This window comes from Gorilla gorilla, chromosome 10 (genome assembly GCF_029281585.2).
Source record: "Gorilla gorilla gorilla isolate KB3781 chromosome 10, NHGRI_mGorGor1-v2.1_pri, whole genome shotgun sequence".
Lineage (NCBI taxonomy): Eukaryota > Metazoa > Chordata > Mammalia > Primates > Hominidae > Gorilla > Gorilla gorilla.
Genome location: NC_073234.2, coordinates 110,518,878 through 110,535,586, shown reverse-complemented (window position 1 = coordinate 110,535,586; position 16,709 = coordinate 110,518,878). Strand labels below are relative to the sequence as shown.

General features: G+C 43.9%; 1 protein-coding gene and 1 pseudogene across 1 annotated transcript in view; one reads left to right on the top strand and one right to left on the bottom strand.

The window, feature by feature from the left end:
- The window catches only part of FGD6 (FYVE, RhoGEF and PH domain containing 6), a 136,953-nt gene that overhangs the window by 101,708 nt on the left and 18,536 nt on the right, over positions 1-16,709 (top strand). Inside the window, exons 9-14 of the mRNA XM_019039355.4 lie at positions 2,003-2,053; positions 7,152-7,210; positions 7,294-7,365; positions 8,081-8,149; positions 8,676-8,759; positions 10,633-10,712. Of these exons, the coding sequence (XP_018894900.3) occupies positions 2,003-2,053; positions 7,152-7,210; positions 7,294-7,365; positions 8,081-8,149; positions 8,676-8,759; positions 10,633-10,712 (415 nt within the window). The remainder of the gene's footprint in view (positions 1-2,002; positions 2,054-7,151; positions 7,211-7,293; positions 7,366-8,080; positions 8,150-8,675; positions 8,760-10,632; positions 10,713-16,709) is intronic.
- On the bottom strand, positions 12,528-15,321 carry LOC109029015 (peroxiredoxin-6-like; annotated as a pseudogene).

Genomic DNA, 16,709 nt, shown 5'->3' with positions numbered 1-16,709 from the left:
TAACTAGCAGTTGGGTCTGATAAAGATATATTCAGTCACTGAACACACCTTTCCTCCTTTCATTTCCTCAGTTCCCACTGGCATTAGAATTGGTTTCAGCATTTATTGCCTTTTACCTCAACTAAAATACAATCCTATCTAAAAAATAATATATTCTTGGCCAGGTGCAGTGGCTCACTGCCTGTGATTCCAGCACTTTGGTAGGCTAAGGCAGGAGGATTGCTTGAGGCCAGGAGTTAAAGACCAGCCTGGGCAATAAAGCGAGACCCTGCCTCTGCAGAAAAAAAAAAAAAAAAAGCAGACATGGAGGCACACACCAGTAGTCATAGCTATTTGGGAGGCAGTGGCAGGACGATTGGTTGAGTCCAGGAATTTGAGGCTGTAGTGAGCAATGATTGCAGCACTGTGCTCCAGCCTGGACGACAGGGTGAGACTCTGTCTTGAATGAGTAAGTGAACTGTTTTTATTCAGTAAGCATTTATTGTCCCCTTTGTGCAAAGCCCCTGACTAAGTGCTGTGTGAGAGAAAGATGTGTCAGATGACTTGCTCACAAGGAGCTTTGAGTCTAATGAAAAAGAAAATGATAGAAGCATAAAGTGAGACTGCTGTGTCATGTGTTATTCAAAGGCAGAAAACGTTTCTTTCAAATGGAAATTTTGTAAGAGAAGGGGGATTTAAGAAGAACCTTGAAGAGTGTGAGTAGAATTTGTATAAGCGAGACAGAGGAAGGGATCGAGAAAAAGGGACTATTAGAGACAAAAGGTGTGAAGCCAGGGGGACACATGGGGAGTGTTTAAGGGGTTGCACAGATCAAATTTAGTCAGAACAAAGGGCCCATTTTAGGCAGTAGCAAGAGAGAGAGAAAAATTGATAGGGACCATGTAGCAGGGGGCTTTAAATTCCAGAAAGGAATTTGTATTAATTTAACAGGTAATGGGAGCCCATCCAGCATTTCTCAACAGAGAAGGAAGTATTGCCTTGAAATTCCATGACTTTCCTTGGTGTTAAAGATTTATTAAATATAGGTTCTTCTATTACCTCTTTTTCTGTATTATAAGAACTACTATGTACCATATTACTTATTTACAGACTATCTTCATCCAAACCAAGGTTTCTCAACTTCAGACCTATTGATATTTGGGGTCAGATAATTTTTGTTGTTGTTGCAGGGCTGCATTATAAGATATTTAGCAGCACGTCTGACGTGTGTGTGTGTGTGTGTGTGTGTGTAGTGTGTGTGTGTGTGTGTGTGTGTGTGTGTGTGTGTGTGTAGTAGAGATGGGGTTTCCCCATGTTGGCCATGCTGGTCTTGAACTCCTGACTTCAAGTGATCCACCCACTTTGGCCTCCCAAAGTGCTAGGATTACAGGCATCAGCCACCGAGTCCAGTCTGCATCTCTGACTTCTAACCACTAGCCACCAGTAGCCCCCGCTTTTCCGCAGTTATGACAACCACAGCTGTCTCCAGACATTGCCAGATGTACCCTAGCGGGCAAATTTGTCCCCATTTGAAAACCACCTGTTTAAATACATATATTGAGTTCCCTTGGTGTCCTGAGCATTGTTAGACTCTTAGATTAACAAATGCAGGAGACTTTTAGGGATTGGATTAATGCCTTAGAATTTTATACTACACGTATGTCTGATCTCAAGATCCTATGTGTTGGGATAAAAGCTGAATTGGGCATTAGGAGACCTGAATTCTCATGCTGGCTCTGCCACCAAGAGGTTGTGTGAGTTGGGTGAGATCCTTTGCTCAGTAATCTGATTCCTCATCTCTAAAATAACCAATGTTTCCTCCAAGGCTTTTTCTAGCTCTGACTCTATGTCTTGATTTCAAATTGATCTCAGGGCTTTATTTTTTCACATTTTTAGAAAGTTAGCACAAGTTGGACTAGCATGTATATTAACCAGCAAGACTAATGAAGTATTGAAAAAGAAAGATATGTGTTTGGGGCTCACTGGTTTATTGTACTTAAATACTTTTTTTCTTCTTTTCTAGATTATTTGAAGAATCTCATAGAAGATGCTGGAGATTACAGAGATACTCAAGGTAAATAACTTCTGTGGTTGCAGAAGTTTTTATATTATGTTTATTTAGGTAGGGCTAGAAAGTAAAAATATATTGATAACAAAATGCATTACAAACTATCTTCATATGACTTGAAGGGCAGGTGCGGTGGCTCACACCTGTAATCCCAGCAGTTTGGGAGGCCGAGGCGGATAGATCACCTGAGGTCAAGAGTTTGAGACCAGCCTGGCCTACATGGTGAAACCCCTTCTCTACTAAAAAAAATACAAAAACTAGCCAGGTGTGATGGTGAACGTCTGTAATCCCAGCTTCTTGGGAGGCTGAGGCAGGAGAATTGCTTGAACCTGGAAGGCGGAGGTTGCAGTGAGCCGAGATTGCGCCACTGCACTCCAGCCTGGGCAACAGAGCGAGACTCTGTCTCAAAAAAAAAAAAAAAAAAAAAAGACTTGAGGCCTTCCTGGAAACTCCATTTTGAGCAGATTAACATAGAACCAGATAAGTAGTAAAGCAGTGCTGGGGATAGGTGAGATGATATGGGCAGGGGAGACCCACGGCCAGCCCTGCATGGGAACCAGCCTCTTGCGACTGTGGAGCCAGCGTGGTGGCTGAGGTCAGGAATCTTTGCCCTCCTGTGCTCAGTCACTCTGTGCCCGTGCCATATTCAGTTTCCCTAGAGGTCCATTTCTTTGTCTTTCAAAAACAGGGATTGAACCAGATCTGCAAGGTCCTCAAGCTTCAAAATCATGAGTCCATGAAGTGACTAAACTACAAAGCAGGAATGAGTCTAAAAAAGCATATTATTCTGGCACTGTCTAACAATAGGATATTAGCCTTCCCTCAGCCCTAGTAGTACTTAAGGGAAACAATCCATTACAACATGAGGGACTCATAGCTAGTGGGATAATTGGAGTTCCTGTGTCTGTCTGCCTGTGTCTCTCTCCCTCACAATCTCTCTCCCTCCCTCTCTTGCAGATACACACACATACACACAGATTAATTCTGTTTGGGTGTTTCTGTTTATTCCCAACAACCTCTTTCAAATGTCACAAGTATACCCCTTGTTCTTTTTTTGTTTGAGACAGAGTCTCACTCTGTCACCCAGGCTGGAGTGCAGTGGCACGATCTCGGCTCACTGCAACCTCTGCCTCCTGGGTTCAAGCAATTCTCCTGCCTCAGCCCCCCAAGTAGCTGGGACTACAGGCATGTACCACCATGCCTGGCTGATTTTTGTATTTTTAGTAGAGATGGGGTTTCACCATATTGGCCAGGCTGGTCTCGAACTCCTGACCTCAAGTGATCTGCCCACCTTGGCTTCCCAAAGTGCTGGGATTACAGATGTGAGCCACCATGCCCAGCAACGCCTGGGTCTAACTGCAGAAACATATTAAGCAAGTCCATTAATTTTATGAATTTTGAACACATTTTTTTTTTTTAATTTTTTGAGACAGAGTCTCACTTTGTCACCCAGGCTGGAGTGCAGTGGCATGAACACGGCTCACTGCAGCCTCAACCTCCTGGGCTCAAGTAATTCTCTTGCCTCAGCCCTCCAAGTAGTTGGGATTACAGGCACATACCATCACACCCTGCTAATTTTTATATTTTTTGTAGAGACAGGGTTTCACTATCTTGCCCAGGCTGGTCTCGAACTCCTGAGCTCAAGCGATCCACCTGCCTCAGTCCCCCAAAGTGCTGGGACTACAGGCATGAGCCACCACACCCCACCTGATAACATTCTTGTATATCCTTTACATTTGCAGAGTAAAAAGTGAACATTTTTAACCCTTTTTGTAGAGATTCTTATATATTCTTTTAATCATTTTACTTCTCTAACATCTTGTTTGTGTACATTATGCTTTTACAGGCGGTTTTTTTTTAAAGGAAAAGCTTGTGGTTGGGGATCTGACAAGTTTCCTGTCTTCAGTGATCATATCTAGTTGATGAAGAAGTTTATAATACCCATCAAATAAAGAACAAAGCAAATGACTTCAAAGTAAGGGTGCACCGAGCAGGACAGAATTATTTGGATGACAGAGAAAAGTGTGAAGGTTAAAGAGGCAGGGAAGCTTTGCAGGAAAAAGTAGGACTGGAGATGAATGGGAGAGTGGGTGAGAGGAAAAATGAGCATTCCCGACAGCAGCCCCTCTCGTGAGGATACAGATTGTACATGGAACTTATAGAATAGAAAGAAAACATCTGTCCTGGGTCCTGGGCTTCTGCCTTCAATGAAAGTGAGTTATTAGCTCCATTTTACACATAAAACAAATTCAGGGTCAGAGATTAAGGAGCTTATTTAAAGGAAATTACATGTGACAGCAAAGACATAGATGAGAAAACCAGTGAACAGTGAGGCCCACTGTATGGCCAGAGGCACAGCAATCATATGGTGAGCAGTGGCCGGGCGTGGTGGCTCATGCCTGTAATCCCAGCAATTTGGGAGGCCGAGGCAGGTGGATCACTTGAGGCCAGGAATTCAAGACCAGCCTGGGCAACATGGCAAAACCCTTTGCTACTAAAAATACAAAGATTAGTGGGGCATGGGGGTGCATGCCTGTAATACCAGGTACTCAGTAGCTGAGGCATGAGAATCGCTTGAACCTGGGAGATGGAGGTTGCAGTAGGCCGAGATCCCACGACTGCACTGTAGCCTGGGCGACAGAGCAAGACTCTGTCTCAGGAAAAAGAGTGGTGAGCAGTGTGGATGAGACTTCAAGGGTGAGGGAAGGTGAGGCAAGAATAACTTTGAAAGGTAGGCAGAAGAGTTAAAGGAATAGAGGCATCAGGGCCTCTTAACGGGATGACGTGGGGAAAGTAGAATCACAGAATGGAGTAGGGAAGGTAGAGCTTGGGAGACAAGGTGACCAAGTAGCAGCAGCAGCTTTGTCATCCATTAAATCTTAAGGCATCTCTCCCCTGTCCACCGGGAATTCCAGCAGGCCAGAAGGCAGGAAATGTGTCCACGGTAACCTCTTGAACCTGCTGTGAAAAGGGTACCAGGCGCCGTAAATTCTGATACATGGCTGAGCACCGTGGCTCACACCTGTAATCCCAGCACTTTGGGAGGCTGAGGCGGGTGGATCACCTGAGGTCAGGAGTTTGAGACCAGCCCTGCCAACATGGCGAAACCCCATCTCTACTAAAAATACAAAAATTAGCTGGGCATACTGGTGTGCACCTGTAATGTCAGCTACCCAGGAGACTAAGGCAGGAGAATTGCTTGAATCTGGGAGGCGGAGGTTGAGTAAGCCAAGATCATGCCACTGCACTTCAGCCTGGGAGACAGAGCAAGACTCTGTCTCCAAAAAAAAAAAAAAAAAAAAATTCTGATATATAGTCAGGGTCTCTATATAAGGAAAAACCTGCTTTCCTTTAATAATAGTGATGATGATACATGTGGAAAGAATACAGGCCGGGTGTGGTGGCTCACGCCTGTAATCCCAGCACTTTGGGAGGCTGAGGCGGGCGGATCACGAGGTCAGGAGATCAAGACCATCCTGGCTAACACGGTGAAACCCCGTCTCTACTAAAAATACAAAAAATTAGCCGGACGTGGTGGCAGGTGCCTGTAGTCCCAGCTACTTGGGAGGCTGAGGCAGGAGAATGGCGTGAACCCGGGAGGTGGAGCTTGCAGTGAGCCGAAATCGTGCCACTGCACTCCAACCTGGGTGACAGAGCAAGAAAAAAAAAAAAGAATACAGAAGCCTCCACGGCTGGTACCAGGAAGACAGTCCTTTGATAGATTACAATAACTGGACCAAAACACCTCAACCCCTTTTCAGAAATTGATGTATTGTTGTTGTTTTTGTTTCGTTTTGTTTTGTTGAGACAGGGCCTCATTCTGTCGCCTAGGCTGGAATGCAGTGGTGTGATCTGGGCTCACTGCAGCCTTGACCTCCTGGGCTCAAATGATCCTCCCACCTGAGCGCCCCAAATTGCTGGACTGCAGACATGAGCCACGACACCCAGCTAATTTTTGGATTTTTTGTGGAAACAAGGTTTTACCTTATTGCTGAGGCTGGTCTCGATCTCCTGAGCTCAAATGATCCGCCCACCTCAGCCTTCCAAAGTGTTAGGATTACAGGCGTGAGCCACCGCGCCCAGCCACTCTTTTTTTTAATAGTCCTTTTTTTGATGACCACTGTCACTGCCACAGCAGCCTCAGGAGGAGATGCTTCCCTCTCTAACACTCTACCAGTTTTTCTCAGTGGGAATGCTACTGTCATATTGTTCTGAATAATCTTTGTGTGGGTTTCTAAGGAGTATTGCATGGAGTTTGGCATCCCTGCCTCCTACCCACTAAAGGCCAGTGGATCTTCTTGGTCATTGTGACAACCAAAAATTGTCTTTACACATGTTCACATGTCCCTAAGGGAGCACTATGGCCTTGGGTTGAGAATAACTGCAGCCCCAAAGCTGAGAAAATGCAGACTTTTTCCTTTAGACCTAGTTATAAAGATGACAAGGCTGGAGTATGGAAAAACACTTTGCTAAAGGCAAAGGGTTAATAAAAAGAATAAAACACAGATAGGCCCATGAAGCTAGTAACCCAGCTCACAAAATGACACTTGCAAATTCCTAAGATCTAGGATGCTTCCAAGTGGCATTTCCCCCATTTCTAATTCATGCCTCTTGGAATCAGACTAAGAGACTGAGACCTGATCTTAGTCATTTCTCGTAGTTTTTATTTCCTATAACAAGATCCTTTTTCCTCACGATCCTTTTCTCCCAAGACAGTTTATACTGGGATGGTGCTTATCTTCCAGGTGAAATCTTATCCTTATCTTTGTAAACTTGAATAGGATAATCAAATCACAGCACAAAACAACCCTGACATTCATACTGTTAATAAACACGGTCTACAGTGTCTCTTTAGAGTCTTCTTTTGGCTCATTATTTCCCTATATATTGTTTTGGCCAGGTTTTTGGTGGTGGTGGTGTTGTTTGGTTTGGTTTGGTTTTGACTTCATTGAACCTTATATTTCTGCCTACTCACAGTCAATAAGCTCCTCCAGAGGTTGGTTGCTATAAACTAGCTATCTTGTCCCCTGGAATTGCTTAATGTTGCAAACTGTTTGTTTCCATTGTAACTACTAAATGCACGTTTTGTTCCTGCCTATTTCAGATGCCCTTGCTGTTGTTATAGAGGTAGCCAACCACGCCAATGACACCATGAAGCAAGGAGTAAGTGTCTTGTTGTCAGTGGCTGGTGTGGTCTTGAACCTGAAAGCCCAGGCCTTCATATGCTTTCCATTGTCTTTCTGTAGGACAACTTTCAGAAACTTATGCAAATTCAGTACAGCTTAAATGGACACCATGAAATTGTGCAGCCTGGTCGGGTAAGCATTTTACATTGCTTTTCACAAACTTAATACGATGCATTTAGGTACCATCTGTATCTGTTTATCATTTTATAAAAATAGGTTGTTTTTGTTACTCTTCATTGATTCAATCTTGATCACTTTATCCGTTTAAAACATTCATGATGTAAGTCACTGTGACAGTTCAATTAGGAATAAGCCCATTTATGAAGTAAGTCCAGTTCAATTAGGGGAGCGGCAAGGGACCCCACAGAGTATCTGATTTAATGGGATCGTTTTATTGTGTGATGCCAGCGACCTCACACAGTTTTGAAGACAATTTCATTTAACATCTTTAATGTAAGAGAGGATTATGAAGGGAGGGGGGAAATTGGTATTTTGATCCTCCTCATATAGCACAAAAGTGGCCTAGGGAATTAATTCGGGAAAATTACAAAATGCAGTTGTCAGGATGTTGGGTATGCTTCAGGATCAAATACATGCTCAGTCAATTACATGTGCCTCCATACAGTATCCCGGGGCCAATATTGGAATTATCCAACCCTGCTTGCTTGTCCAGTTCCTAAATGATTTAAGGGTTTAAAATTAACTATGACTGTAAAAAATCTCAAGGAAACTGGGGCTCCCCAGTCTGTCATGAAAAAAATTCTCAGGGAAGAAAGTTGAAAAGGAAATTATATTGCCGTTGTGTTGTGATGGTAGGACTAAATGGGTGTTTGTTTGGGTGAATCAGGTTTTTCTCAAAGAAGGAATTCTGATGAAGCTGTCTCGGAAAGTGATGCAACCTCGAATGTTTTTCCTGGTAAGAGGACTTGCGTAGTTCTGATGTGGCCGAGGTAGGGATAGTTGCTTAAGGAAAGGAGACGTTTATACATGGTAGATAAGCTTAGCACCTTCAAATATCAGCCTCACCAGCTTCTTGAACTGGCCGTACCACTTAATTGCATTTCAAGTATGGGAAATAACGTCTGTTATGATGTATAACCAGAAGATTATTTCTTTTTGGAATTTATTCCATTTCTAACTTGGAAAATTGTTCTAATCATTTGTTTAGGCAGACTAATACCTTTGTGGGATTTAGAATTCAAAAAATATTAAATCTGTTACAGAACTTGGAAATAAAGCACATTTTCCAGAAAGTGCCTTTTAAATTATATTCTAATAAAACATTCTGGGTAGTTCTAGTGTATATAGCAGAATATAAGTATTTTATTCAGAGAGCTATTAGCAAAGAGGTATTATTTATCCTTTAATCTTGTATCTTGTCAAAATCTTTGTGGCAGTAATGTGTTTCTTTACTTTCTCCCCTGAAATGTTTCTACTTTCAGTTTAATGATGCCCTGCTGTATACAACACCAGTGCAGTCTGGGATGTATAAACTGAACAACATGCTCTCACTGGCTGGAATGAAGGTCTGTGCATCTGTTAGATGTTTTGTTTTGTTTTGTTTTGTTTCGTTTTGTTTGAGACGGGGTCTCATTCTGTCACCCAGGCTGGAGTGCAGTGGTACAATCTTGGCTGACTGCAACCTCCACCTCCTGGGTTCAAGTGATTCTTCTGCCTCAGCCTCCTGAGTAGCTGGGACTACAGGCACCCACCACCACGCCTGGCTAATTTTTGTATTTTCAGTAGGACGGGTTTCACCATGTTGGCAGGCTGGTCTCGAACTCCTGACCTCAGGTGATCAGCCTGCCTTGGCCTCCCAAAGTGCTGGGGTTACATAGGCGTGAGCCATGATGCCCACCCAGGTGATTTGTTTTTAAACCCAAATAAGGTCGGTGTGGTGGCTCACACGCCTATAATCCTAGCACTTTGGGAGGCTGAGGCCGGTGGATCACAAGGTCAGGAGTTTGAGATCAGCCTGACCAACATAGTGAAACTCCATCTCTACTAAAAATACAAAAAAAACAAAAAAAACAAAAAAACAAAAATTAGCCAGGCGTGGTGGCGCACACCTGTAATCCCAGCTACTCAGGAGGCTGAGGCAGGAGAATCGCTTGAACCTGGGAGGCGGAGGTGTCAGTGAGCTGAGCTCGCGCGACTACACTCCAGCTGGAGCAACAGAGTGAGACTCCATCTCAAAAAAAAAAAAAAAACCCAAATAAAGGCTGGGCATAGTGGCTCACACCTGTAGTCCCAGCACTATGGGAGGCCGAGGCAGGATAATAACTTGAGCTCAAGAGTTAGAGACCAGCCTGGGCAACATAGTGAAATCCCCATCTCTATTAAAAATAATAACAACAACAAATATATGATATATTTAGAGAAAATTCCCTAAGATAAACATCTTTCTTATATCCTTTACTTTTCTGTCTATATATGTTGCTGTTTATGCATTTGTTTTGTTTTGTTTTGTTTTTTTGTGACAGAGTCTCACTCTGTTGCCCAGGCTAGAGTGCAGTGGTGCGATCTCAGCTCACTGCAACCTCTGCCTCCCGAGTTCGAGAGATTCTCCTGACTCAGCCTCTTGAGTAGATGGGACTACAGGCTCAGCTAATTTTTGTATTTTTCACAGAGACGGGGTTTCACTATGTCGGCCAGGCTGGTCTCAAAGTCCTGACCTCAAGTGATCCACCCACCTTCGCATCCCAAAGTGCTGAGATTACAGGCGTGAGCCACTGCGCCCTGCCTGTTTTTGCATTTGATTATTCATTCATGTAGTCATTTGTTCACTCATGCATTAATGTATTCATAGGATATTTATTGAGAACTACTATAAACAAAACAGTAATGGGTTTGCTGGAAAATATGAAGATAAGTTGAAGCATGATTCTTATTGTCTTTCCTCCCCCAGGGACTTAGCAACTAGTTGGGAAGACAGTACACTACACATAAATACCTATAAAGTAGACAGTAATAAATATCACTATAAAGGCACAATTACAGTTTTGGGAATTCAGAAAATAAAGAACTTACAGTGTTTGATGGTCATGGTGGGGACTGGCCTGCAGCTTTTGAGAGCAGCTAGGAAAGAAGGAGAAAGAGGAGGAAGAGCCAGTGGACCTTAAAGTATAGGTCACATTTGGCCACGCTGAGATGTAAGGGAAAGGCATTGCAGGTGGAGGGCATATTGTGAGCAAAGTCCTGGAGGTGGGAAAGGTGGGCTGGTGTGTGGGCTTTTCAATTCATCTGAAGCATAGAGTAGATGAAGGAGAACAGCAGTAGAGAAAGCTGGATAGGAAGGTTGGTTGTGGATGTCAGCAGCCAGGGCCATTGGACAAGTTCAGCTCATTGATATGGTTTTCAGTAGGATGAGTCGGCTCAAATTGTTGTGCTTTCTTCCAGGTCAGAAAACCTACCCAAGAAGCCTATCAGAATGAATTAAAGATTGAAAGTGTAGAACGTTCCTTCATTCTCTCAGCCAGGTAAATTTTTTCTTCTTCTTTTTTTTTTTTTTTTTTTCTCATTCTGAGTCTGCTTGCTAGGGAATGTCAGGAAAATTTTGGTTTTAGGTTTTTGGTTTTTTTTGAGATAGCATCTCACTCTGTCACCCAGGCTGGAATGCAGTGGCACAATCACGGCTCACTGCAGCCTCCACCTCCATGGCCCAAGCAGTTCTCCCACCTCAGCCTTTTGAGTAGCTGGGACCACAGGCATGCACTACCATACCCGGCTAACTTTAAAAATATTTTTTTGTATGCCAGGTGTGGTAGCTCACCCCTGTAATACCAGGACTTCGGGAGGCCGAGCTGGGCAGATCACTTGAGGTCAGGAGTTTGAGACCAGCCTAGCTAACATGATTAAACCCCATCTCTACTAACAATACAAAAATTAGCCAAGTATGGTGGCAGGCACCTGTAGTCCCAGCTACTCAGGAGGCTGAGGCAGGAGAATTGCTTGAACCCAGGAGGCGGAGGTTGCAGTGAGCAAAGATCCCACCACTGCACTCCAGCCTAGGTGACAGAGAGAGATTCTGTCTCAAAAAAAAAAATTTTTTTTTTTTAGAGATGGGGGTCTCCATATGTTCCCCAGGCTGATCTTGAACTCCTGAGCTCATGCAATCTTCCCGCCTTGGCTTCCCAAAGTGCTGAGATTACAGGTGTGAGTCACTGTGCCGGCCTATTTTTAAGAATACATAAAAATAGATTTTTGTGAGTATAACAGGGAAAGATATTGCCAACACTTTTTGCACTTAGGTTAGCTACTGACTTTTTGTTCTTCTTTTTCTTCTTTCCCAATACCGTGCAGTTTTACTCTTGATTTACCATGCAAGGAAGTGGCTGAGAGCAGAGGCAACAGTATGCTAGAAGCACAGAGATTAAAATGTTCTTCTGAATAGAATAACAATGGTGAAAGTGCTTTGCTGATCATTTTTTAAGTGGCTATTTGAAATTGTTTTTAAGAACAACTAGTGCTTTATAGGTTATTAGGAAATTTGTATGTGTCACTTAAAGGTTCTAACAAACCTATGAGGTAGGTGTAATCTCCTTCTAAAAATTAGGAAACTAAATTACAGAAAAATAGAGTTGCTATCTTACGGATACGTGTTTGACACAGCCAGGATGCAAATTGAAGTCTTTTGCTTTTAAGTCCATTGTTACGGGCTGGGTGCAGTAGCTTACGCCTGTAGTCAAGCACTTTGGGAGGCCAAGGCGGGTGGATCACCTGAGGTCAGGAGTTTGAGACCAGCCTGGCCAACATGGTGAAACCCCATCTCTACTAAAAATACAAAAAAATTAGCCGGACATGGTGGCGTGTGCCTATAATGCCAGCTACTTGGGAGGCTGAGGCAGGAGAATCACTTGAACCTGGGGGGTGGAGATTGCAGTGAACCGAGATCACTCCACTGTACTCCAGCCTGGGTGATAGAGCAAGACTCCATCTCAGAAAGAATGGAGGGAGGGAGGGAAAAGAAATCCATTATTATTTATGATACCGCCTTGCCCCAGACCAGAACCTGCAGTGACTTAATATGTTGCCATAATGTAATTCAAGTGCTGTGGAAACCTGAAACTCTGTGACTCATAAAAATACATTATTGAGTTACTGACTGAGTGGCGGAAGTGGGTATTTGGGAAGGTTTGACTGGTGAAGGGAGAGATGCCAATAGTCATAGCATGCTCCACTGCACAATCTAAATAATGAGACACTGTCTTCTCAGATTTAACCTTTGATCTAATAAAAATAGAAGCAAACGCTTTTGTAACACTTATTGTATGCCAGGCACCATCATAAAGACTTTATGTGTAGTACTTCGTTTCATCTTCACAGCAACCTGTAAGGCAAGTTGTCGTTATTATACCCATTCTATGCTGAGAAAAGCCACTCAGCTATACTAGCAGAGCCAGGATTTGAAACCAGGCAGTCTGTTTCCAATTGTCCATACCACTGAAATCAACTAGGATCTTAGGAGCAGGTGGAGTAGTGGCCAGAATCATTTATTACTCTGCATCAGTCACAGTGCTCATGTTTTGTTTTATATTTATTTTCTCTTTTAAGTTCTGTGATAACTTTGTGGGGTGAATATTATCTTGATCTTCCAGATTAGAAAAATGGAGGCTCAGAGAGGTTCAATAACACATCTAAGGTTACACGAGTAGTAAGCAATGGAGCTGTGATTTGAACCTAGGTGTTTCTGACAATCTTTATAATTTTGCTTATGTCCATGAATGTCAAGGACTCAAACCAAATGTCTGACTTCCCAAAATCAGAGGACCACAAGAGTCATCGTGGGGTGTGCTACTCCTCTGAAATGCAATGGCTACTGCTGCCTGACATACAGGATGACAGGAGAAGACAAATACCTGTGTCTAGGGTTTGTCAAATGCTTCGCAGCTAGCAGTCAGAACAAGCAAATTTCATGGGGGTACCTGAAGCATCCACCAGATACCAATATTTAGAGAGTGCAGGTAAACTCTCAATCACTTAGCATTGTGACTTTTTCTTTTCTTTTCCTTTGTTGTTGTTGTTGTTTTTGAGACAGGGTCTCGCTCTGTCACCCAGGCTGGAGTGCAGTGGCACGATCTCGGCTGACTGCAGCCCCCGCCTCCTGGCTTCAAGCGATCCTTGTGCCTCAGCCTCCCAAGAAGCTGGGCCTACAGGCATGTGCCACCATGCCCAGCTAAGTTTTGTATTTTTAGTAGAGACAGGGTTTCACCATGTTGCCCAGGCTGGTCTTAAACTCCTGACCTCAAGTGATCCACCCGCCTCAGCCTCCCAAAGTGCTGGGATTACAGGCGTGAGTCACCACGTCTGGCCATCTTTTTTAATTTTAAAATAGAGATGACCTTTCACCATATTGGCCAGGCTGGTCTTGAACTCCTGACCTCAGGTGATCCGCCCACCTCGGCCTCCCAAAGTGCTACAGGCAGGATTGCGTTCAGCCCTTTTTTCGTTTTTGAGGGATAGAGGAGTTTGAACAAAAGTTCAAAGAACAAGGCTGGTGCTAAGTGGCTCATGCCTGTAATCCCAGCACTTTGGGAGGCCGAGGCGGGTGGATCACGAAATCAGGAGATCGCGACCATCCTGGCCAATGTGGGGAAACCCCGTCTCTACTAAAAATACAAAAATTAGCCGGGTGTGGTGGCGCGTATCTGTAGTCCCAACTACTCGGGAGACTGAGGCAGGAGAATTGATTGAACCCAGGAAGCGGAGGTTGCAGTGAGCCGAGATCGCACCACTGCACTCCAACCTGGCAACAGAGTGAGGCTCCATCTCAAAAAAAAAAAAAAAAGAAAGTTCAAAGAACATTAAGACCATATATATCATGTTCCCAGTGAGTGCTTTGAGCTTGGTTCTTAAAATCGAGAGGTTATTTTCAAAATTCCAAGGCGGAAATGCCTATAGAAAAGTCAAGTTTTAATTGCACTTCTATTTCCCAAGTAAAAATGAGCCTTGGTGAAAAACAGTAATCTATTTTATTAAGATTAAATAATTCAGGAAATTATAGTAAATGTTTCTTTCCTTGGTTGTTAGGTAAATATCTGGATGTTCATGATTTCCACATCAGTACCAGACAGGTGTAATGAACAGCTCTGATCAAGATTTATATTTCTGTAACTTTTTTTTTTTTCTTTTTTGTGACAGAGTCTCGCTCTGTCGCCCAGGAGTGCAGTGACGCGATCTTGGCTCACTGCAACCTCCACCTCCTGGGTTCGAGCAATTCTTCTGCCCTAGCCTTCCGAGTCACTCGGACTACAGGGGTGCGCCACCATGCCTGGCTAATTTTTTTTTTTTTTGTATTTTTAGTAGAGATGGGGTTTCACCATGTTGGCCAGCCTGGTCTTGAACTCCTGACCTCAAGTGATCTGCTCGCCTTGGCCTCCCAAAGTGCTGGGATTACAACTGTGAGCCACCATGCCCAGCAACATAACTATTTCCATTCTTCTTATCAATCAGGGTGGCAACCCTCTCTTCTGCTGTCAGCTGGAGAGAGATAACTACCCCGTGAATCTCATCCAAGTTCCTGCCAGTGGTAGCTGGGTAGACAGCTTCAGTTTCTTGTCAGGAGCAAAAATAAACACCATAAGCTCTCACACCCATTCCCTTTTCATCCAACTCGGGAGGATCCAGCATGCCCAACAAGACGGCAAGGTCCTGATCCTTACCATCAATGTTGGGAAAAGGGCATTTTTCTGTTCGCTAGTCACTATTGTAAGCATTGATATCCTTGCTCCAGGCAAGATGGTCCTCAGCACTGTCTCTTGCAAGGGCAATCAACTTCACATTGCTCTTGGTGAATTCTGGTGTCAGCTTTGCAGCTCTGCCAAGCTCCATAGTGCACACTGGTTTAGAGTCCCGAGGGTGGGAAAAAAGAATGCCACAGGAGTCTCCTAGAAAGTCGTGGGAACAGATACAGCCAACAGTGCGATTAGCCTCAGAGTTGGGAGCCTTGTGGATGGCAGCAGTAGTGACATGGTGGGCGAGACAGTGTAGCCACGGCAGCAAGCAGCCAGCTGGTCTGGGCAGTCCTGTTTGTGCTTTTGTTAGTAGTCTGGGGCTTAGTGATAAGCAGTGATAACTGAGAGCAATCATTGCTGAGTCAAACTAACTTTAGTGATGAGAGAAAGTCATTGTTTGGAGACTGGCATATGGAGAGCTGTGAGGGAAGGCGATTGTCTGCTATCAACCATTAACAAATGTTTACTGGGCATCACCTACCCTGTCCAGGAGCTGGGGGTGTGCAATCCCTGTCCTTAAGGATAAGCTTTTATTCTAAAGTGGGAGATACATAATAATCAGGTTTATTTATATATATGCACATATAAATAATTTGGAGTATTCAATGTTATAAAGAAGAATAAAGTAGGCTGAGCAGATAGAAAGTGATGAGGTCAAGAACTTATATGGGGTGAGGGGGGGGATCAGAAAAGTTATCTCTGAGGAGCATCAGAGACCAGAAGCAAATCCCAGATGGAAGGAACAGCAGGAACAAAAGACATACCAGGGAGGCAGGAAAGGGTATAGTATGTTAAAGAAACAGCAAGAATTCCAATATAGGTAGAGCCTAGTACTCCGGGGAGAGCCTAGTACTCCCCTAGTACCAGGGGAGATTAAATGTGAGTTACAGTTTGGGGGCAAGAGTTAGAGGCCACCCATAGTAAGGTCATTGAATTTTTAAGAGTTTTCAGCTAAGTGATAATATCTAATTTATGTTTGTGAAAGATCACACCGGCTTCTTCGTAGAAGACAGACCATCAGGAGACTACAGTAGAAGTTGGGCAGCCAGGTAGTGAGTGCCCAGCAGATGATGGTGTGTCTTGGGTTAAAGTGATGAACAATGGTATGAATCAGAAAAAACCCAATAGGATTACTAATGGGCTGAATGTGGGCTCTGCAGGGGAAATCATTGAACTGGAAAGTTCTCGATAAAGGAAAAATAAATTTCCAAGGGAGGATCAAGCTGGCATGAGGGAAAGAGAGCTAAGGCATATTGAATGTCATCGGTATGCCATGCTCTCCTTCCAGATTCCTCCAACCAGTTAGGCAGGTACTGCATCCCATATTAAAGTGGGTAAGGAGTCTCTCCATCCCTTCCCACCAACACACTGCATGCTCCATCAGCACGGATCTGCATGTGACTCCATGCATGCCAGCCAACTCCACAGCCGTCTGCCTTCCACAGGTGTTACCTCCACCTGCAGTTCATCCCTTCGTTCAGTAAGGAATATGGAGCCTCTACCTTGGGCCAGGCATTGTGCTGCGCATCGGGACACAGTGGATTAAAAATTAAAAGGGTCAAGTCAGATGCAGTGGCTCACACCTATAATCCCAACACTTGCAGAGGCCAAGGCAGGCGGACCACTTAAGGTCAGGAGTTCAAGACCAGCCTGGCCAACATGGTGAAACCCCGTTTAATATTTTATATTAAAAATATAAAAATTAGCTGGGCATAGTGGCACACGCCTGTAATCCCAGCTACT